Consider the following 24,465-nt stretch of genomic DNA (forward strand, 5'->3'; position numbering starts at 1 on the left):
CAGATCTGGAAGCTAACCATTCCTACGCAGTGGCTAATTTCAGAGCTTTGTTTCAGGCAGATTGAATTTGACCTTGGACCCTCTCTGAACAATTATTGACTTTTTCTGGACTTTGCTATTTTAACCAAAGGCTGAGAAAATTAATAATACATATCCTCTAGGACTGTTGGGAGGATTTAGGTAAATTAAATAATGCATGTTAGATGCTCAGCACAGTAGCTGCCACATTTCCACAATGTCCATCAATATCTGCATCGTGTCAACTCTGTTGTTACCACCGATGTCCATCCCAATTTTGGTCCAGTGGAACTGTCCTATTTCACTCATGCCTGAAATTTTCTACTTAAATCCTAGAATAGAATTGAAATCCATAATGTCAGAGTGCCTTTGCATTTCACTGTTACTGTAATATTGAGTATTTTTAGAGTAAATCCTTTACCACACATAGTTCCTGTCTGTGTGGATTGGCATAGAGAATCCATAAATAACACCATTATTCTTTGATAAAATGCCATGAAGTACCCAATTTTCTCAGAAATATTTTTAATATAATGTGTTAGTATTACCAACTGAAAGTCATTTTTCTGTTTAAATGAATTTTTAATAATATCAATGTATAAAGTGTTCTTGGACAAGGCAATGGCACCCCCACTCCAGTACTCTTGCCTGGAAAATCCCATGGATGGCGGAGCCTGGTGGGCTGCAGTCCATGGGGTCGCTAAGAGTTGGACGCGACTGAGCGACTTCACTTTCACTTTTCCCTTTCACGCACTGGAGAAGGAAATGGCGGCCCACTCCAGTGTTCTTGCCTAGAGATTCCCAGGGACAGGGGAGCCTGGTGGGCTTCCGTCTATGGGGGTCACACAGAGTCGGACACGACTGAAGCAACTTAGCAGCAGCAGCAGCAAAAATTGTTCATATTCCCATACTGTATAACTTGTCCAGTTTCTGTATTGCATGCTCCAAGAAGAATGTGGTCAAATGAATTTTGCATATGTTGGTTATTCTTTAAGGAGCATCTGAAGTCATATCTTATTATCTCTGAAAAACTAGTTTTATAAGGGAAAAACAATTGATATTTATTCCCATTTCATTCTCATAGTGAAATTTTATTTCAAAATATATTTTCCTTAGTTTTGTACCATTTCATAAATATTTCAAGTGATAGTGCTTCTTTTGTTTGTTCATTTGGTTAATTGTCATGGGTAGTGTTGTCCACAAGCTAACCTTTAGATGAGACCTCATGGATACGTTATTTATTAGGGAAGAAGTCCCAGAAGAAAAAAAAAAAAAAAGTAAGGAGGTAAGGGAAGCAGCACCAGGAATCAGTCATCCCAAATAAATATGAAAATTAAGTCCCAACCTCACTTTGATCCCTGGAGTTCTTTGCAGATGAGGTTACCATTGTACAGTTTTTGTGCTATTTGAAGCAAGATTGTCGGACTATCAAACTCCCACACCATACAGGCTTGGGCTGCAGGATTACTCTGAGGACCATAAGCTCCTAAGAACTTTCAGTAGCTCCAGTAGCCCAGTTGTAATTGTCTGAAGAAGGTAACCGTTACCCCACCATGCCCACCCAGAGGATGGGAGTCCAGCACAAAGAACTACTTCCTGGGGGGTAAGAACTTAAGGACAGAGCACCCACAGGATTTGCTAGAGTTGTCTTTTTTTCTTTCCTTTTTTTTTTCTCCTTTTATAATCACTGTTAAAGCAAAATTAACATTTTTGGTTCTAAGATAGCAATGATGATGGTGTCTGTTGATAAACTATATTATTTAATCTGAAAAATATCCTTAAACATAGTTGGTCAGTTAATGGAGTTTTGATTGGTCACTATACTTCGCATAAATGCATAGTATGTAGAAGTAATGATTCATGCTATCAAGGAATTTAAAGTTTCATTTTAAGAGGGAAATCATGTGGAAAAAGTTACATATAAAAATACAACCTAATCCTGAAGAGGACAATCTAATGCATGTGTTTAGGATGAGGCAAGGGAATGACTAGGGTTGGTTAAATAAGACAATGTTGAATCTGTATATTTTGCATAATATTTTAATACACACTAATTAGTAAAGGTAAAAACAATGCATATGCAGAGCTGAGGCGAAAATCAATTCAATTACGTATAACATGTTTATTTTAATGTCCCTTGACAACTCATTATATTTCAGCTACAGATTTTTATTAGTCTCATCCTATTCTATATTTTACTTGCATTCTATATTTAACTTAGATTATAAAATGATATTTTATCATTTCACCTTGGCCAGTGACCATAATAAGCTAGATAGAAGAGCTAGTTTGATAGCCAATTCAAGAATAAAATTATCTTTGTATGCTATAATGCAGAACTGAAACCAATAAGGTGATATTACAATGATATAGATATAAAATATAGTATTTATATTAAAAAATCAGTTGCACAAGGATAGAGTTGTCACCTAAGCTAGGCCCAGTATCATCTAAGAGTGTTTTGTGACTGGTGAAAATGATAATTTCACAATGCTTTCATAAAATAGAGTATGCAGATTGTGGAAGGTAATATTACTTTGTACTGGTTGAACAGCTTTTACAATATTACTTTCAATTCTCAGACACATTTAAAGGATAAACACAAAACAAGAGTGTCTAAAGAGTGGTATGTGAAATATTTAAAGGCCTTGGAGTTGAAAGAACCCTTGAACGTTCTAAATGTTTTTAATATGGAAAAGAGGGCTTAGAGAAGATATAGTGAACTGTATTTAAAATTTGAAGGAATGTAATGGAGATTGTAGGTTGTAGATATGATTTTGTGTTGCCCTGAAATACAATTTGTGAGGTTACAGTTCTCTAGATATGAAATGAGTTGTTTCTGAGTCATGAATGTCATGCTGGTCCTCTGAAGCTAGATACCATTTGTCACAGATTCTATGAAAGAAGGTGAGTGGATTAACTCTGAGGCTCCTGCAACTCTAAAATTTCCTGAATCTGTCTGTGAACCTGTGTAATTACAAGCTGTGTTTTAGTGCACACTTGACAGTGAAATTTGCCATCTCTGCTAAAAGCTTTAAAAGTAAATATTCTTACACCATTAAGCTAGATACAATAGGTAGTTAAGAAAACCAGAGTGTTGATAGAGGAAAGAAAAATGATGACTAATTCGTGTCTTAATTATTATAGACATCCAGGATAGCTAAATTTTTTTTTTCATTGTGTTTACTGCATCTGAAGATTTTAACTTACTGAAATGCAATATTTTCACTTTTAGGTTTTCACTTCCAGTTAGTGCAACAGCAGAAAACTGCATGCTTACTATTTATTCATATATGGCAATTCATCTTGATGAGCAAAAAATTATTGTAAAAAATGGTAAGTTGTTATAAATTGGATTTTTCATTCCAATTTCATAATAGAATGACTATTATTTCTTTTTTATTGAAGTATAGTTGATTTACACTGTTGTTTGATTTACAGTGTTGTGCTGATATCTGCTGTATAGCAAAGTAACTCATACACATATATATATTTTTTATATTCTTTTCCACTCAGACACTCATGACTGAGGTTTATCAGAGCCATGTGCTGTACATTAGGCCCCTGTTGTTTCTCCATTCTGAATGTAACAGTTTGCATTTACAACCTCAAACTCCCAGCGTGACCCTCTCCCTCCCTGCTTCCTCTCTGACAAATACAAGTCTGTTCTCCATGTCTGTGAACCTGTTTCTTTTTTATAGATACATTCATTTGTGCCATATTTTAGGTTCCACATATAAGTGATATCATATGGTATTTGTCTTTCTCTGTCTCACTTACTTCACTTAGTATGATAATCTCTAGGTCCATCCATGTTGCTGGAAATGATATTTCATTTTTGATGGCTGAGTAGTATTCCATTGTGTGTGTGTGTATTTTATATGTATGCCATATCTCCTTTATCCACTCATCTGTTGATGGACATTTAGGTTGTTTCCATGTCTTGGCTATTGTGAGTAATGCCTCTATGAACATAGGGGTGTATGTATCTTTTTGAATTAGTTTCATCTGGGTATCTGCCCAGAAGTGGGATTGCTAAATCCCATGGTAATCCTATTTTACATTTTTGAGGAATCTCCACACTGTTTTCCATAGTGATTGTACCAATTTACACTCCTACTGACAGTGTAGAAGGTCTCTTTCTACACACCCTCTCCAGCATTTTCAACTGTTAAATTGAGAACAATGGATAGTGCGAACATTTTTGTGTGTATAGATTATTAAAGACTTAAGTTTCAGCGCTGAATTGCAGCTCTTTCTGTTTTCAAGTTTTCTCATCTTCTCCACTTGCTTCAAATGTTTACCACTCCTGTGAAACCTATTCAATCTGTTCTGCCTCATTCTTGGGGGACTGAGACTTTTCAGAAGAACTGGAGAACATCTGGCAGGAACACACTGACTTTTCAAATTCCATACATGCCTTACCCACCATCTCTCCCATCACAAAGCCAAGGAAAGAAGACTCTTTCCTGCCTTAGGCTGTTCCTTTATCTTAATCTCATTGTCCAAGGACCTTATTTAATCAACTAACTTTGCTCATTCTTGCCCTTCAACTTCTGCTTCCCTCTCTTAGCTACTTTGGGTGAGTGTGCAGGATGACAATAGGGAGGAAAGAGAAGACTGTATCCCTTCATTGAACATGCTTGTTCCCAAAGAGGAAAAAGAGTGAATTCAGGTTTTGCTTGCCTATTTACCAATCCAATAAACCACTCTATTTTCCACAGAGAGGAAGACAAATAGCAGAGGAAAGTAGGAAGTTAGATCCATTAAACTGTTGTCACTGCACTACTGAAGAATAGTTTATACTGTTGACCCACCCTACTCCCCTCATTAAATTCTCAGTTCAGTTCAGTAGCTCAGTCGTGTCCGACTCTTTGTGACCCCATGAATCGCAGCACGCCAGGCCTCCCTGTCCATCACCAACTCCCAGAGTTCACTCAAAATCACGTCCATCGAGTCAGTGATGCCATCCAGCCATCTCATCCTCTGTTGTCCCCTTCTCCTGCTGCCCCCAATCCCTCCCAGCATCAGGGTCTTGTCCAATGAGTCACCTCTTCCCATGAGGTGGCCAAAGTACTGGAGTTTCAGCTTGAGCATCATTCCTTCCAAAGAAATCCCAGGGCTGATCTCCTTCAGAATGGACTGGTTGGATCTCTTTGCAGTCCAAGGGACTCTCAAGAGTCTTCTCCAACACCACAGTTCAAAATTGTCAATTCTTTGGCTCTCAGCTTTCTTCACAGTCCAGCTCTCACATCCATACATGACCACTGGAAAAACCATAGCCTTGACTACATGGACCTGTGTTGACAAAGTAATGTCTCTCTGCTTTTGAATATGCTATCTAGGTTGGTCATAACCTTTCTTCCAAGGAGTAAGCGTCTTTTAATTTCATGGCTGCAGTCACCATCTGCAGGGATTTTGGAGCCCAGAAAAATAAAGTCTGACACTGTTTCCCCATCTATTTCCCATGAAGTGATGGAATCGGATGCCATGATCTTCGTTTTCTGAATGTTGAGCTTTAAGCCAACTTTTTCACTCTCCTCTTTCATTTTCATCAAGAGGCTTTTTAGTTCCTCTTCACTTTCTGCCATAAGGGTGGTGTCATCTGCATATCTGAGGTTATTGATATTTCTCCTGGCAATCTTGATTCCAGCTTGTGCTTCCTCCAGCCCAGCATTTCTCATGATGTACTCTGCATAGAAGTTCAATAAGCAGGGTGACAATATACAGCCTTGACGTACTCCTTTTCCTATTTGGAACCAATCTGTTGTTCCATGTCCAGTTCTAACTGTTGCTTCCTGACCTGCATATAGGTTTCTCAAGAGGCAGGTCAGGTGGTCTGGTATTCCCATCTCTTGAAGAATTTTCCACAGTTTATTGTGATCCACACAGTCAAAGGCTTTGGCATAGTCAATAAAGCAGAAATAGATGTTTTTCTGGAACTCTCTTGCTTTTTCCATGATCCAGCGGATGTTGGCAATTTGATCTCTGGTTCCTCTGCCTTTTCTAAAACCAGCTTGAACATCTGGAGGTTCACGGTTCACATATTGCTGAAGCCTGGCTTGGAGAATTTTGAACATTACTTTACTAGCGTGTGAGATGAGTGCAAACTCTCTCTAGGCTTCCACATACCCTGGGGTCTCTCCTTACTGCTCTGATTGTTCCTTCTCAGCACATATGTATTACAAATTTTGCACACATTTTCAGAATTTTTAAGATTTTTCTGACAAATTTTGATGTTATATTCTTCTAATATACTAGATGGATGGTATGTGAGATATCAAATAAGACAATGTAATAGAAAGAGCAGAGGATGAAAAGTTGCAGAACCTGGGTAGAAATTCTATTTTGTGTTCTCACCTCACCATTTTACCATTTGCTTTTATCTTTAGTACCCAGATCCTTAAACATCTGTTATTAAACAAACTGTGCTTTATGGGGGAGCAGCATACTAGTGGTGTGTTTATTAAAAAAAAAAAGGCTTTTGTGAAGATTCCTAGACTATAAATAACTGGAATGTATTATTATTATTGTCATTTTATTATTATTGATATTATAACTTATTATTACTTTACCACTTTTTTGTATTTTTCATAATGCCCCTCCCCAAATAATGAGGAATTACTGTGCACAATACTGCTATTTCTTTAGAAGGAAAAAAATGGAGTCTTTGTATGATAATTTTTTAAAATAATATATGCATTTGGGTAAGCATTACTATAGAAAGATATCATGATTCTTAAATAGTTTAAAATATCTTCAGAAATATGCATGTAGTAATTTATAACATATATTTAGTGCCTTCTAGGCATATGACATTCTGTGCTGAGTGCCTTGTATTTGTTATTTCATTTAGTCTTCCCAACAACCATGGTTCAGTACTCTTATTAATCTCACTTTGCAGATTAAGACACTGAGTCATAGATGACCAAAATTTGATAATGTTCATATCCAATAAATTTATTTTCTTAATTAAAAAAAATGAGTCATAGGGAGGATGAGCACATTGCTCAGGGAATTCTAACCAAATTTATGAGAACTCAGAGCTCCATATGTAGCTACTGTGCTCTAGAGAATGATACATTCAGTAAAGGTGAAATCTTAAAACATACTAAGTATACCCAAAAGTAAAGAAGTATGACTTATATGTAATAAAAATTATTAAGTTGTTATACTTAATATGCCAAATAAAAAAGTATCATATGAATCACTGAGTTTAGTTGAAGTGTCCAGATGTGGGTTTGTACCCCACTAGGAACCTTTTGTCATTTGATGTTGACTTGAAAAGGTACTGTCTAATGCAGTATCATTCTGTCAAAATGAATCATTCTGTCATTGAATTTCCTAAGGCGTCCTTCTATGGAGTCTGCAGTGGCTTAGCATTGTGGATATGTGCATACCTATTGGGCAAAGGTTCTCTGGCAAATTCTGAATGGCTTTGTACTGAAAGGGTGGAAGAGACTCAGTATATACCAGATTATTTATATGTGTTGTTGGCTATAAAGTAATCCTCAAAACAAGCACATGAGTTCAGAGCCCTTGATTTCATTTTATGGATAAAAAACAGATGTTTCAGAGAACTTGTATAATGTACCCATGGTTTACTAGCTCCGGAGCTGTGGTGCCAAGCTTTCATGTTAGATCTTTTGAATTGCACAGGCCATGCTTCTCTGATGGAATAACATTCTGAATATATGTGTTGTACTAAATATTTTATTGTTATATAGTATATATTGTATTCTTATATAATATACATACACATATAAATGTACGTGCATATGTAGATAGATAAGTAGATATGTAGGTAGGTAGATATCTGGTGGTAGGTTATATCTGCTTCCTTTTCTTGTTCAGCATTGCTTGTGGTTGTTTGAATTACCATGGTGGCCAAGTATACTGTATGCACAGCAGCTCTAACTGGAATAGAGATCAAAAGCTGTACAAAATGGAATCATAACCAAGCAATGCTTTCATTTCAGAAAATTAACTAGAAAAAATTACTTTCCTTAGTGACAGGCTTTTTATATATGATTTTGAGCACTATATATAATAATTCTAAAAATTTGGGTGTAGAAACATTTAAAAGACTATATATACTTGTTTATGCTAAAGTTGAACATTGTTCATTCTCCAATAATGGATATATCATAATAATTGCCTTATTAATAAAGTTCATTCAGTTCAGTTCGTATCACTCTTTATTTTCTTCTTATTTTACATCTTATTCATGAGTAATAGGAACTTAGATTTTTTTTGTACTGTATGTATGTGTGTATGTATATATATACATATTTACTATAATGCTTATATAATTATGAAATTCAGGTTCAGTAATTTGAGAGTGAATTCACAAATGCTTGTTTGACCTACTCTAATCCAATGTGTCATTCGTAGAAAAGGATACCAGTTCTGTGAAGGCTGAAAGCAAGAGTCTGCTTGCCAGTAGAAAAACTGGCTTGCCCTCTACTGCTCCTAGTAAATTTAGTGATGCTGAGCCTGCAAAGAGAAGATTGTTTGTTGGTATGTGGCAAATACATAATGTACCTCTCCAGCCCAATCCAAAACATTATCTGTTTAATATTATTTGATGCAAAACTTAGAGTTTTTTCAAGTAATAAGAAATCCATGAAGAAAGCTGAATTTGTCACTAGTTTTGAGAGGGTCATCTGCTTTGAAGGGCTTCCCTGGTGGCCCAGACAGTAAAGAATCTTCCTGCAATGCAGGAAACCTGGGTTCGATGCCTGAGTTGGGAAGATCCTCTGGAGGAAGAAATGGCTACTCACTCCAGTATTCTTGCCAGGAGAATTCCATGGACAGAGGAGCCTGGCAGGCTACAGTTCATGGGATAGCAAAGAGTCAGACATGACTGAGCGACTAACACTTTCACTCTCTGCTTTGGGTGCTCTTTCCAATGATTTAGAGTAGAAATTCTCTGGTTTTGGCTAATGATATGCTTAATATCTTAAGATTTTTCTCTTAAGCCAAAAGCTATACCAAGCAGTTCCATTTATTAGATTGTTTGGTAGAAAAACCTAGGGTGGTAGTTTATATGATATGAAGCAGATGCTATAGTGGTATTTAACTAAAATGTTGAATATCTGGTAGAGCCCCTGTGAATTTGCTGAGACTGTCTGTACAGGTACCCTTTGTACATAATTCTCAAACTGCTCAACTAGGGGGGGGTTGTTGCCTAATTAGCTTGGTCCAATGTTGCTTAGGAGAAAGCAATGGCACCCCAATCCAGTACTCGGCCTGGAAAATCCCATGGATGGAGGAGCCTGGTAGGCTGCAGTCCATGGGGTCGCTAAGAGTTGGACACGACTGAAGCAACTTAGCAGCAGCAGCAGCAGCAGCAATGTTGCTTATCTTAGAAATAGATGTGCATGCTAAGTCGCTTCAGTCGTGTCTGACTCTTTATGACCCTATGACTGTAGCCCACTAGGCCCCTCTGTCCATGGGATTTTCCAGGCAAGAATACTGGAGTAGGTTGCTATGCCCTCCTCCAGGGGATCTTCCCGGCCCAAGGATTGAGTCTGCAGCTCCTGTGGCTCCTGCATTGCAGATAGGTTCTTTACCACTGAGCCACCGGGGAAGAACACGTTGTACACAGATAAATATGTGAACTTGATATTGTTATTTGCAGTTAACTTTTCAAATATTCCTTTCTCTGGGTGTGGATAATATTGAAAATTTTCCCTTAATTGAATGGACCAAGCCAAATTAAATATTGAAAGGTTTTGAAATGAGTGTGTGCTTGTACGATTACATTGGCAGATATTTTTGAAAAACAAAACATGATAAAATCATTTTATATTCTTGAAAATTTCTTTAGCTAGAGCATGTTTTGTTTTATCGAAGTGCTTCACTTGGACAGAAAGTCATTTTGAATCTGAAACCAATTTTTTGTTTTTATAAGTTATTCAGCTAAGGTTTAATCTGTCTAATAAGTAAAACTGAAGAATTGTCTAAATGTTTTATATATGTAATATAAAATGAAAGGTTCCATTTTGGGGAATATTTAATACACTGTTATGACATGGAGAAAATTGAATAGTTTTCTTTATTGAACATATCTTCTTAAAGTATTTCTGTTGGCCATTTGAAAATAATGTTTAATTTTAAGCTATAGTAAATTGAGAACATAGAATTATTTGTAGAATAAGCTCCATTTGTCTACATACAGATAGGTCTAGCTGACAGATTATTTTACCTTATTGTCAAGTAATCCTTTTTATATAAACAAATGTGAATTTTAGGAATGGAAATAATACCTGAAGGATTGAAATCAGGAAAATGTGAAATGCCAAAGAAAGGCAACAGATCTTTGAAAAATGAGGCAAAAGACAAGGAATTCTTTTCTCCTAAAGAAGGAACAAGAACATATGACTTCTTTCTGAAGACTGTAAATGCAGCTCAGACCTGGTTCAGTCTCTTCGGTTGGCCTGAAGGACCCCATTCTCTTAATATTCCAGAGACTGTAAGAAGGTAACAGCTATATGTTTCTCTAACATTTCTCTATGTTTGCCTTGTATCATATAAATGTCTATTTATTGAGATTGTTTGAAGTGAAGCTCAATGTTAATTTATTTTAAACTGATAAATTATGAGAAGACGATTAGAAAAGCAAAAGGATGCAAATAGAAATTTTTGAGTATGCATGTACGTTTTAATTTCTTCTAAACATCCAATGATTTGGGGCAAGCACTGAAAGTCTCTGAACGTCAGTTTCCTCATCTGTGAAATGAGAATGGATGATATGGGCAAGATATCCTTTTAAACTTGAAAAATTTAGAAACTGTATAAAACAGGATTATTTTAATTCTGTATAAATGAAATTCAGCTGTCTATCAAGAGTATCATCAGGGTGATGGATAGTAAATAGTGTTAGTGAAGAGGGAAGACACAATTTCTTTGATACTATCTCCTGTTTGACAGTATCTTTACCTCTTTCACGTGTTGTTTTATTACTCAGAATGTTTAAAACAGTTAACTGCATTGGTCATATCAAGTCACTTAATTATAGTGTTAATTTTGACAGGAATTTAGGCACCTCCATTGTTAATACTGGTGTAATGGTTCTTAGAGTTTTCCTACCTCCTTTTTCATCACTGGGGTAACTGGCTAGCACCACAGGGGCAAGTACTGATCTATATAACTAGACGGGCTGTATTAGAAGTTTTGCATCTATACACAGGCATGAGCTTGGTTATTCTAACTGTTTAATTTTCCTAAAAGATATCTTTTTCAGTTTTTTACTAAATATTTTCAGCATCATAGATTGAATTACTGATTTATAGACTCAATCATAAATCATCTGACTCCAGGGAAGTTTTTAGAGAAATTATTCCCTAGTTTTCAGTTTTCTGTTTTGTTGTTTTTTCCTTCTGAAAAGTGTATCTGGTTTTAGTGTATTCTAATTATTACGTTTTTAATTTTCAGAGAAATCATTGAGCATTTACAATTCATTATATAATACTTGTAACTAGTAGTAGTATGGTTTGTATGTTTAAGATCTCTATAACTTTAATTTTATATTTTCTTGATTTAGATATTTTACTTTTATGTCTCATAATGAATAAGCTATTAGATTGATTTATTTTTCTCTGCATTTTCTAAATAATGCTGATTGGTTTTCTTTGTGATTTACTTTTCCTTTAAACTTGAATGGTATGCTTAATTATTTTCAGGTCTATAAATTTGTTTCTATTCCACATTGACTGCATCCCAGAATTTTTGCTATTAAGCATTCTCATTTTTATTGTTTTTGATAGAGCTTATGATTTTAATTTTCGGTTTCTAATATATTACTATAATATTGATCGCTAATTTGTTGTATGTTATTGCATTCATGTGTCATTATTTACTTGCCTGTTCTCACTAATTGTTGGGCATTTACTTCTGTTATTTTGTTCGGTATTTTCTTAAAAACAATGCCAAGATTGAATGTGTCTGTTTATAGATGGTAGCAAACATTTCTAGATGTTATATAGGAAGGTTCTCAGAGGTGGGATCACTTGATCAAATAATATAAGCCTACCAGGCTCCTCCGTCCATGGGATTTTCCAGGCAAGAGTACTAGAGTGGAATTTACTCACACAATTGTAGATAGTGGGTCTAGAATTTAACCTTTATTCTGTTTTTCCAAAGCCCTTAGCATTTTCTAGTCACAATCCAATCTTTCAGACTTGACAGCATCACCATTATATAATGATGTGTGCTTAAAGCGAGTTACTAGAAAGTTCTGGGGTTATTAAGAAAATCTAATTTTTACTCTCAAAAAATAGGTAAATGAAGTGAATTGTATAATTTCTCATTTGATTTTAAATAGAACTGTATTTGGTCATTGAGAATGGTTTTTTATAACATTTTAAGATGTTTTTAATTTTAATATTATTTTCCCATAGGGATGTGTATAAAATACAAGTGTACTCATCAGCCCTATCGGCCAGAAAATTTTCCAGACAGAGTGACTTTTCCAAATATAATAAGACCATTTATGATGTGCTGATCCACCTGTGTGGAAAAATGCCACCTGGAATTAATTCAAGTCAGTCTTTACCTGTGGATTACCCTGAAAGGGTGATTCAGCTTCATTGGCAACATTCTTTACTTCTTGACTTTCTCAGGTAAGAGAATGGGTATACTAATTTAAAAATGTAATTATGGCTTGGATGGATAGATAAGTAAGTAGATGGGTGGGTAGATAGATAAACAGACTTTGATATTATTTGTCCTTTTGTAAAATATTTCCTGTTTCTATAATATATATATATATATATATATATATATATATATATTTATATGAAACCCTGTAATATATACCTTAGAGAAGTCATAGAAAATAAGCGTTTTATGACCTATTGAATTTATAATCTAAGGCAGTCATTCTCAAACTTTATCATGCATCCAAATCATTGACATAGTGTGTTAAGCAGGTTACTGACTCTTTCTCACAGAGTTTATGATGCTAATTTGCATTTATAACACGTTTCCAAATGATACTGATACTTCTGATCTATGACTTCATCTTGAGAATCTTCATGTAAGGCAACTATAGAAATCCGTTGAACTAAAAAAAAGGATGAAATCAATAAATGTATTCCTCAGACTACTGTTAGTATAATCTCAAATTCTGGATACTGTGAACTTTTAGTCTGCATATTAAAGTGTTTTAATATTCAAAAAGGTAAGCATATGAAAGGTTCCATAAATGACTGATAGAAAATACCAGAAAAATACTTGTCAGCATAATGTCTATGTTCCTCTGCAAAGATTAAATGACAGGTGGCTTTCATTAAAAGTATCAGGGGAATGTTGGTGAATTTATAACACTTCCTCTGCCTATATTGCAGTATCTTGGTCCACTGGAACTCTCCCCATCCATAGGTAGTGTTACTACTCCAACTTCTATGCTCCTGTACCCACTAAATTACTAACTACCACTAAGTTACCATTTGTTACTTGTAACTATTTATGGGCTTTATGAAATAAATAATATATTTTGAAATATAATATTGTGTTTTTCTATGTTGCTACTTTGTATATGGAATCTACTCCATAGTTGGCCAGAGATGTTCATTCACCTTCTTTGGCAGAGATGGGGGTGGAGGGTAAGAAAAGGAAACTTACAATAGGAATGCAAATGAAAGATTTGGTGTTCAGTTTTTTTTTGTTTGTTTGTTTAATTTCCAGATAAGAATTTTTCAGTCCCTAGCAATACTATAGTCTAAAAAATTAGATGGTACCGGACAAAATATTTTTTCTTTGTGTCTTAGGCTCTCGCTATCATGTCAGTAACCAAAACTGGCTTAAGTTTCTTGTCGCTTGAAAGGGATATAGGAATTTCAAAGTCACTAAAGGTGACTGAGTTAAAACCCAGGCAATCTGTTATGGAGGCTGACTGAATCAGAGGGAGTCCACTGAACAGGCGGAAGAGCAGGAGATGGCTGTTTCTGCAGCCACAGTATTAATGAAAAACATGTGACAACTGGGAAGTGACTGGGGCAGTTATGAGACACCCTTTTGGTTCTGGGTGGGACTAAGAGGAGAGGTTCAAGATCCCCATCTCAGGCCTCAGCAGCAGATGGCCAGGTGGAGAGGGAGAGGTCATTGCCAAAGAGACTGAGGATCCAGAAAAGTAATGCCACATGCATGCAGGTACAAGAGTCCCTCTCCCCTACCTCATGGAAGCCCACTTCAGGGCTGACCCACATTCTGAGAGGCCTTACACAATGTGGAGATCTTCCTTTATAAAGTAATATCAAATTCAAATTACAAAAATTATATACATAGCTTTAGAAGAAACTCACAAAAGTGAGGCAACCTGAAATTGAAGCTTTATTTGCTCTTCCATGATGCCATCTTGTTGAGGGGATGGGAAGGTCTGAAATTTTGACTGTTTATCCCAAAGAACAGAGTTGCTATAAAGAGACTGTTCAGGGTAGAAGAGACTAAGATATGTGAAGATCCAAGACTGCATTCCACCCTGTTCCTCTACAACCAGTCTGGGTGAGAGAATGAGAAAGATGCTGTCAGTTAAGGAAAACAGCACATTTGTGTGTGACTATATAAATTACTTTGAACACCACAGACTTACTCATGAATCTGTGTATCCCATTAATATGTAAGCATGCTGAGGACAGGGAGCATCTCTGATTCATCTGGCATCTCTAACACCCAGGGTCATTGATAACATGGAATAGATCCAAAGTTCCTTAAATATTTATTTATTAATATTGTCTCGCACAGAGATTTGCTTTTTGAACTTATGTAGTGAAAGAAATAAAACCTTGAAATTGGATCTCAGGACAGTCATAAAACGATATGGAAACTTTTGTGAAATATAAAAATTAGGACTAAAAGGAGAAAAGGTAATGAGTTTGCATTCTAAAAGAAGTATAACCAGTAAGAAAGGGTCAAGTTGGAGAAAGGTAGGGTATATAATACTATGACTGCTGTACTTTGAACACTGTGTATAATGTTAAACCATAATGTCTTAAAAATAACTTTTAAGGCTCTTATTCCATAATATCTTAGTCTGCTAGAGAAGCCATAACAAAATACCACAGACTAGAAGCCTTTAACAATAGAAATTTGTTTTCTCACAGTGTTGGAACCTTGAAGTACAAGATCAAGGTGTCTGCAAATTGATTCTCTTCTGAGGCCTCTGGCTTGGCTTGCAGACAGACTCCTGCTCTCTATATCCACATGGTCTTTTCTCTGTGTGCACAAGTCCCTGGTGTCTCTCTGTGTGTCTAAACTCCATATTCTTAAAAGGACACCAGTCGGATTGTATTAGGGCCCAGTCTGAGGGCTTCCTTTTACCTTAATTACCTCTTTAAAGGCCTTAACTCCCAATGCAGTCAACATTCTGAAACACTGAGGGTTAGGGTTTTAACATATGACTTTTGGAAGCACATACTTCAGACCACAATAATCTAGTATGTCTTCTATTTTTTTTTTTAAATATCATGTGAGTGTTATATTTTATAATAAATTTATATGTTATATTTGAAATAATATGCTTAAGGTCTTTTGTGTCTGTTATGGAATGAATCATGTCTCCCCAAAATTCACACTTGTTGAAACCCTAACCCCCAATGTGACTGTTTGGAGATAGGGCCTTTTTAATGTAATTATGGTTAATGGTGTCATAAAGGTGGGACCTGAAGCTGTCTCCTAAGGAAGAAGGGTCTCACCAGAAACAGAATTGGTTGGCACCTTGCTTATTCTTGGAATTCTTGCCTCTAGAATTGTGAGAAAATGAATTTCTGTTGTGCAAGAGACCCAGCCTGTGGTATTCTCTTATGATAGCCTGAGTTGACTAATACAGTGCCTAATATCCTTTGATATACTTTCATTTGTTTATATTCAGTAATCATTTTTATAATGTGATTTTCATTGAAAAAATAAACTTTTTTATTTGTAATTTCTATAATATAAAAATATAAAAGCAGAATATAAACATCAGGTATCCTACATTGAAACTGTAAAGTAGGATATCACATAAAATAAAAATACTATAACTGTTACTTTCTAATTTAATTGACTATTTTTTAACTTTGGTTAACATTTTACTGTATTTCCTTCAAGTCAAGTTTATGGGATTTATTTCTTAGTTGAAATTTCCTTCCAAATGTATTTTTAAAATTTTTATTTATTTATTTTATTTTTGGCTATATTGGGTCTTCATTGCCGCATGGGCTTTTCTGCAGAGGGCTTCTCTCTAGTTGCAGTGTGTGGACTTCTCATTGAAGTGGCTTCTGTTGTTGCAGAGCATGAGCTCTAGAGCTTATGGGCGTCAGTGGTTGCAGTGCATGGGCTGGGTAGTTGTGGTACCCAAGCTCTGGAGTATAGACTCAATAGTTGTGACACATGGGCTTAGTTGCTCCTAGGTATGTGGAATATTCCCAGACCAGGGATCAAACCTGTGTCTCCTGCATAGGCAGGTGGATTTGTTACCACTGAGCCACCAAGGAAGCCCCCACGCTCCACCCTACCTTCCAAAAATATTGTAATCCTGCTTGTTTTAAACTTAAACCTTTTCCCATGTTGTTAAAAACTCTTCATAAACCTCATTTGCAATGAGATACCATTGTTTTCAGAACCATTCCCAGTCTGTTGGACTCATTGATTTTTAAAATAAATTGTTCATATACTAAAAAAATATACTTAGAAAAACTAACCCTTTACCCTTTATAAGTAAATTTAATTTCATTTGTGATTTCACTTCCTTTCTCTTTAAAAATTTATATCAGTATTTCTGAGCAACAACATAAAGAAGTGATTCTGGAACAGTACACTGAAGTAGATTAAAAGCATAGACTTTTGAATCAGACAGATGAAGGCTTAAATTGTAATTTTTTTGTACTTTTGTGGCTTTTCACAAGTTATTAATACTTAACGTGTTTAAGATCCAATTTCAGTATCTATAAAATTGATGATGATAATTACTAAATTTCTTTGGTTGATAAAAAGTATTATAAATAGAGACTTCCCTGGTGGTTCAATGCTAAGACTCCACGCTCCCAATGCAGGGGGCCAGGGTTCGATTCCTGGTCATGAAGCTAGATCCTACATATGGCAACTAAGAGTTCACATGTCAGAACTAAGACCTGGTAGAGCCAAATAAATATTTTTTTAAAGTATTAGAAATAATAAAATGTATATTAGATGACCCATAGTAGATTTTTATTATTAATTTAAATAAATTATGATCTATGGCTAATAGATCCATACACCACTCCAGTACTCTTGTCTAGAGAATCCCATGGGAGGAGGAGCCTGGTAGGCTGCCATCCATGGGGTCGCTAAGAGTCAGCCACGACTGAGCGACTTCACTTTCACTTTTCACTTTCATGAATTGGAGAAGGAAATGGCAACCCACTCCAGTGTTCTTGCCTGGAGAATCCCAGGGACGGGGGAGCCTGGTGGGCTGCCATCTATGGGGTTGCACAGAGTCGGACACGACTGAAGCGACTTAGCTTAGCTTAGCTATGATCTATGGCTTTGATATGCCAAAATGTTTTCTTAAATTACTGCAGTATGGTAACCATTCATGACATACCATAAAATGGCTCTTGTGATATTTCAGGAAATAGAATATTTTAAGAATCTCTTCATCTATTAGAAATAAATGTTTTGTTGAAATAAGAATGCCAGAAGGGACTTCCCTGGCAGTCCAGTGGTTAAGACTTTGCTTTCCAGTGCAAGGGTGTACGGGCTCAATCCCTGGTTGGGGACCTAAGAACCAAAAGACATAAAGCAGAAGCAATATTGTAACAAATTCAGTAAGGACTTGGTGCACAAGTGCACATCAAAAAAAATGGTGCACATCCAAAAAAAAAAAAATCTTTGAGGGGTTCTTTACCGGGTCTGGCAGCTGAAACTTGGTGCTCGGGTTACCCCTGCAGCGATGCCCCCTGGTCCCACCGGTACCACTGCTGCTGCCACCCCTTCGCTTCTACGCTGCACAGCGGGCACCCACGACGACGACTACAACTACCTCTTCAAAGCTGTCCTTATTGGAGATTCTGGTGTTGGAAAGAGTAATCTCCTGTCTCGATTTGCTCAAAATGAGCTTAGTCTTGAAAGCAAGAGCACCATTGGAGTAGAGTTTGCAACAAGAAGCATCCAGGTTGATGGGAAAACAATAAAGGTACAGATACAGGACTTGCCAGGGCAAGAACCATACCACAGTAGAACATCAGCATACTATTGTGGAGCTGTAGGTGCCTTATTGGTTTATGACATTGCTAAACATCTCACATATGAAAATGTAGAGCGATGGCTAAAAGAACTGAGAGATCATGCTGATAGTAATGTTGTTATCATGCCTGTGGGCAATAAGAGTGATTTGCACCATCTCAGAGCAGTTCCTGCAGATGAATCAAGAGCTTTTGCAGAAGAAAACGATTTGTCATTCATCGAGACATCTGCTCTAGACCCTACAAATGTGGAAGCTGGTTTTCAGACAATCTAGACAGAGATATACCGCATTGTTTCTCAGAAGCAAATGTCAGACAGACGTGAAAATAACATGTCTCCAGGCAACAATGTGGTTCCTATTCATGTTCCACCAACCACTGAAAACAAGCCAAAGGTGCAGTGCTGTCGGAACACATAAGGCACTTCTCTTCTCCCCTAGAAGGCTGTGTGTAATCCAATTGTCAGGTCTAAGACTTAAATATATTTGTAATTCTTGTGGTCATTTTTGTGTTTATTACTTCCTCATACTTATGAATTTTTCCATGTCTTAAGCCTTTTGATTTTAGCTTTATAAAAACATCCATTTGTTCCAAATGACTGCAGCTTTTTTTCATGCTATGGCTTCACTAGCCTTAGTTTAATAAGCTGAATGTTTAGATTCCTCAATTATTGTTTACTTTTCATCATGGAAGCTGTCACTGTAGGACATAAAAGAACTTGATCCCTTGAAGTTCAGACCTATTGGTCTTGATTAAATCAAATTAAGAAGACTGTAGAAATAAGCTATCATTTCGTCACAGAGCAGCTTATAATTAACATACTCTCCTCTCAGTGCAGAGTATATTTCCATAAATCTAAGAATTGCCCTATAAACAAAGCAGAATTTTGAGAGCCTATAAATTTTCCATAATTCTGGAAGTCAATTTCTAAAATGCCTTAATAGGGTTATGTAGTTTAGTAAATTTTGTTTTTTAATTTTTGTAAACATCAAAGTTGATTATAGAGGGGCAAACACTTTTTTCTGGAGAAGAATTATCTTAATCAACACAAAAGACTGTGATGATTTCAGTAGTAGCTGGGAACTGGAGAGAATGGTGGAATTCCGCCTGAGGTGCCTCTGTTACAGTAATCAGGCAGCCCAAGTCATTTAACTTATCTAATTTCCCAGCAGTATATAACGTGGCATTTTATTGCTCAGGCAATAATGCTCTTAGTATCCGAAGGCAAAGTGTTAATTTTGTCTTAAAACCTTCCAGTAAATGCAACCTAGTTTTACCACCATAACCACCAGCAGGCATGGACAATTATTTTAACAATGCTGATTTTTGAGTTTTGTAGTATATTATGAAATATAGTCCAGTTAAATATCTGGTTTCAGTATGTCTAAAGAATACAAGAGAGGTTAATTTCTGCTCAAGTGGTACCACTTAAGGGCATGTATTCTTTTAGTACGTAAGATGAAATAGTACCTTGAGTTTAAACAGAATGCATTTAGGCATTGTACAAACCTGAAAGTTTTCTTCCACTACATTATTGAAATCAGTGGAGCAGCTCATTTCTCATTCTGAAATGTGCACAGTAATATTTAGTTTGATTTTTTTGTGGATAATATTAAGCACTTAACTCTGAAGTGTCTGAAAGTTGTGTCAACTAAATTGATACTATTCAGGATGGTGGAATATCCCCAAAATATACATGTGTGTGGGCTTGCCTAGATTGCTATGTTTCATAGTTAATCTTCTGTCTTTTGCGGTGCTCATGACTTGAGGGGCACACAAAAGGCATTGCTGTCGATTTAGTTTTCCTCTGTAGCCGTTTTATTATTTTGGTGTATTGGTTATGAAGATACTACTATCTTCTCGTAAATTGCTACTTTGTATTTTATGCATGCTCTGTAACTGAATTTTTTTTTAAAGTTATTGATCTGGAATATATTCACATTCTAATAAACAGTTACTGGGGGACTATTTAAAAAATCTTTAAAAAAAGAATTCCAGAAAACAAGTATTTGTCAAAGATGTCTGTCTTTGGTTAAATTTTAGAAATGTTATTGAAGTATAGTTGATTTACAGTGCTGTATTAATTTCTCCTATACAGCAAAGTGACTCATATATGCATATATATGTATATTCCATATTCTTTTCCATTATGGTTTATCACAGGATATTGAATATAGTTGCCTGTGATATATAGTAGAAAATTGTTGCTTATCCATTGTATATATAATAGTTTTTATCTACTAATCTCAAACTCCCAATCCTTCCCTCCCTATCCCTGCTTTGGAGAATACAAGTTTATTCTCTATGTCTATGAGTCTGTTTCTGTTTCATAAATATGTTCATTGTATTTGTCTTCCTCTTTCTCACTTACTTCACTAGTAATGATAATAGGACGATAATCTCTATTTCCACGCATGTATGCTGCAAAGGGCATTATTTCATTCTTTTTAGGGCTTCCCTCATAGCTCAGTTGGTAGAGAATCCACCTGTGATGCAGGAGACCCCGGTTCGATTCCTGGGTCAAGACGATCTGCTGGAGAAGGGATAGGCTACCTACTCCAGTATTCTTGGGCTTCCCTTGTGGCTCAGCTGGTAAAGAATCTGCCTGCAATGTGGGAGACCTGGGTTCGATCCCTGGGTTGGGAAGATCCCCTGGAGAAGGGAAAGGCTACCCCCTCCAGTATTCTGGCCTAGAATTCCATGGACTAAGTCCATGGGGTCACAAAGAGTCGGGCATGACTGAGTGACTTTCACTTTCATTCTTTTTTATGCCTAATATTCCATTGTGTAAAAATATATATATATATATATATATACACACACACACACATATTCCATGTTTTGTTTATTCATCTTTTAATGAACATTTAGGGTGTTTCCATGTTTTTGCTATTGTAAGTAGTGCTACAATGAACACTGGGGCCCATGTACTTTCTTAAATTTAGTTTTGTCTAGATATAGGCTTCCCTCATAGCACAGTTGATAAAGAATCTGCCTACAATGCAAAAGACCTGGATTCAATTCCTGGGTCAGGAAGATCCCCTGGGGAAAGGATAGGCTACCCACTCCAATATTCTTGGGCTTCTCTTGTGGCTCAACTGGTAAAGAATCCACCTGCAATGTGGGAGACCTGGGTTCGATCCCTGGCTTGGGAAGATCCCCTCGAGAAGGGAAAGGCTACCCACTCCAGTATTCTGGCCTTGAGAATTCCATGGACTACAGTTCATGGGGTCACAAAGAGTCTGATATGACTGAGTGACTTTCACTTTCAGGAATAGTACCAGGACTAGGATTGCTGGATCATATGGCAACTTTAGTTTTACTTTTTTAAAGAGCTATTTTCTATAATGGGGTTACCAATTTACATTCCCATCATGAATGTAGGAGGGTTCCCTATTCCCCACTCCCTCTCCAGCATTTATTATTTATAGACTTTTTAATGATGTCCATTCTGACTGGTAGGTGATATCTCATTGTAGTTTTGATTTACATTTCTCTAATTCTCAATTACTGATGATTAGAATCTTTTCAGGTGATTGTTGGCCATCTGTATGTCTTCTTTGAAGAACTGTCTATTTAGGTCTTCTGCCCATTTTTCAATTGAGGTATTCTTTTTTTTTAGTGTTATTGTTGTTATTGAGTTGTAGGAATCATTTGTATATTTTGAAAATTAAGTTTTTGTTTGTCACATCATTTGCAAATATTTTCTTCCAGTCTGTAAGGTTGTTCAAGTGTGTCTTTATTAGGTAAAATGGGAACTTTATTTAAATTTTTATGAGTTTAAAACAGAAAACACATGACTTGTCTTTTAATTTTACCACTTCCTACACTTGGTCCTTGATGATTCATTCAGTAAAAATGCTCTAATTCAATAAGGCAAAAATCATAATGCCATTATTTTAGAAGTTTAGTTTTGCTTTTAAAATCTAATGGAATGTTAAATGTGAACCAAAACAGAAGTCTAGATATTTAAATAACTCCTTATTGCTTGTGCATTATAAAAATCAAAGTTTTCTGATAGCATCATTAAACTCTATGCACTTGTGATCATCATGTTATTCTTGGAGCATTGTTATTGGCACAGCTCCCAGTAGAGTTAACATTAACATGAGTAGTTTCTGTTTTGACATTTTATGGTATGAGGATGCAGGTATGGAAGAATAATTTTGGCATTAAAGCCAAGGTATTCAAATTTATTGCTCTTTTATCAGCAAATACATGCCTATCAGTATATGTTGGCTGTGATAAAATTCTTCAACATTTAGAGAATGACAGTATAGGTAATAAAATTGGGCCATTAATCCAAGATATGTGTATATGTTTCATTATGGAAATAAATGTATTAAAGTTCAGAATAATCATAAATGTTATTAGCTTCCCCATGTAAATTTGATGTCAGTGAGTGAGAACTTTTGTACAAGTAAAATTGTATGTTTTATGTGGTAAATGAGAAAGTAAAATTTGGCAGATTAAGTTTAAATTTTAATAAGTCATTTCAATTAATTTTGTTTTGTTCTACTCAGTGTAAACCCAGAAGATTCACATAGAAAACTTTGCATAAATGTAATCAAATCAATGGAGAGTCAATCCTATAAAACTACTGACTACACATAAAATCTATTGGCAAAAGATAATTATAAATATTGTCTTATCAATTGATGAAATTAGGCCTTGAGATATATTAAAAATGAAAAGAATGAAACGAGACTCATACAGAAGAGGAAAACTAATTATCCCTTTATCCCTCTAAGTTTTTGGCTGAACTTCAAGAACAAAAGACAGATTCAGTTCAGTTCAGTCACTCAGTCATGTCTGACTCTTTGCGACCACATGAACCACAGCATGCCAGGCCTCCATGTCCATCACCAGCTCTCAAAGTCCACCCAAACCCATGTCCATTGAGTCAGTGATGCCATCCAACCATCTCATTCTCTGTCGTCCCCTTCTCCTCCTGCCCTCAATCTTTCCCAGCATCAGGGTCTTTTCCAGTGAGTCAGCTCTTCGCGTCAGGTGGCCAAACTATTGGAGTTTCAGCTTCAACATCAGTCCTTCCAATGAACACCCAGGACTTATTCCTTTAGGATGGACTGGTTGGATCTCCTTGCAGTCCAAGGGACTCTCAAGAGTCTTCTTCAACACCACAGTTCAAAAGCATCAATTCTTAGGTGTCAGCTTTCTTTATAGTCCAACTCTCACATCCACACATGACCACTGGAAAAACCATAGCCTTGACTAGACAGACCTTTTTGGCAAAGTAATGTCTCTGCTTTTGAATATGCTATCTAGGTTGGTCATAACTTTCCTTCCAAGCAGTAAGCGTCTTTTAATTTCATGGCTGCAGTCGCCATCTGTAGTGATTTTGGAGCCCATAAAAATAAAGTCTGACACTGTTTCCACTGTTTCCCCATCTATTTGCCATGAAGAAAGACAGATTAACATGAGGAAAAAAACCCAGGTTTAATTATGTATGTAAGTTGTATGGTAGCCTCACAAAGTTATGACTCAGAAGGCAGCCAGAATATTGAAATTTGTATGCAGTCCTGACCTAAGGTGTTTAAGGGTCTAGGGCTTCAAAGGGTAAGGCAGAGGGCTGGGGGTGGGTGGGATTTACTGGAAGATGAGAGGAGGCAATGTTTGATAAAGAAAGCTTACTCTGCCGTGCATATGGGTCTCATGGGTGTGAAAGTTATCCCTGGTAATAGCTCTCTTTCCGGTACAGTCCCTCTTTCTAATGTAAATTTTGTTTATAAATGTAGATTTCCCTTACAAATGGAGAACTTTTCTCTGTTTTCAGATTTTCTCCTGTCTGCAGGTTTTCCAAATAATCACTATGCAAAAGAGGCATATTTTAGCATGGCTTATTCTATTACCCTTCACTTCATAACAGCCTCTATGAAGTGCCATTAAAGAACAAAGTAGCCAGTAGGAATTTGCTGTATGGCACAGAGAACCCAAAATCAGTGCCCTGTCACAACCTAGAGGGGTGGGATGGGGAGGGAGGTGGCAGGGAGGTTTAAGAGAGAGGGGGCATGTGTACACCTATGGCTGATTCCTGTTGATGTATGGCAAAAACCATCACAATATTGTATAGTAAGTATCCTCCAATTAAAAATAAATTAAAATTTAAAAAGAAGAACAATGTATGGATCATACTTTACTAAATAAATATTTCTATGTTTAAAAAATAAAGCAACAACACAATTCAGCTGAGTACATTTTAAAGTCCTTACTGCTATGCTAA

The 24,465-nt window shown here is 36.2% G+C and overlaps 1 protein-coding gene and 1 pseudogene across 2 annotated transcripts in view; both read left to right on the forward strand.

The window, feature by feature from the left end:
• CFAP47 (cilia and flagella associated protein 47) overlaps window positions 1-24,465 on the forward strand; it is a 504,014-nt gene that overhangs the window by 166,421 nt on the left and 313,128 nt on the right. For both annotated transcript variants that reach the window (XM_027534335.1, XM_027534336.1), the window contains exons 27-30: window positions 3,254-3,354; window positions 8,413-8,538; window positions 10,275-10,503; window positions 12,423-12,644. In XM_027534335.1, the coding sequence (XP_027390136.1) occupies window positions 3,254-3,354; window positions 8,413-8,538; window positions 10,275-10,503; window positions 12,423-12,644 (678 nt within the window). The remainder of the gene's footprint in view (window positions 1-3,253; window positions 3,355-8,412; window positions 8,539-10,274; window positions 10,504-12,422; window positions 12,645-24,465) is intronic.
• LOC113887468 lies at window positions 17,933-18,658 on the forward strand (annotated as a pseudogene).

Source organism: Bos indicus x Bos taurus, chromosome X (genome assembly GCF_003369695.1).
Source record: "Bos indicus x Bos taurus breed Angus x Brahman F1 hybrid chromosome X, Bos_hybrid_MaternalHap_v2.0, whole genome shotgun sequence".
Classification (NCBI taxonomy): domain Eukaryota; kingdom Metazoa; phylum Chordata; class Mammalia; order Artiodactyla; family Bovidae; genus Bos; species Bos indicus x Bos taurus.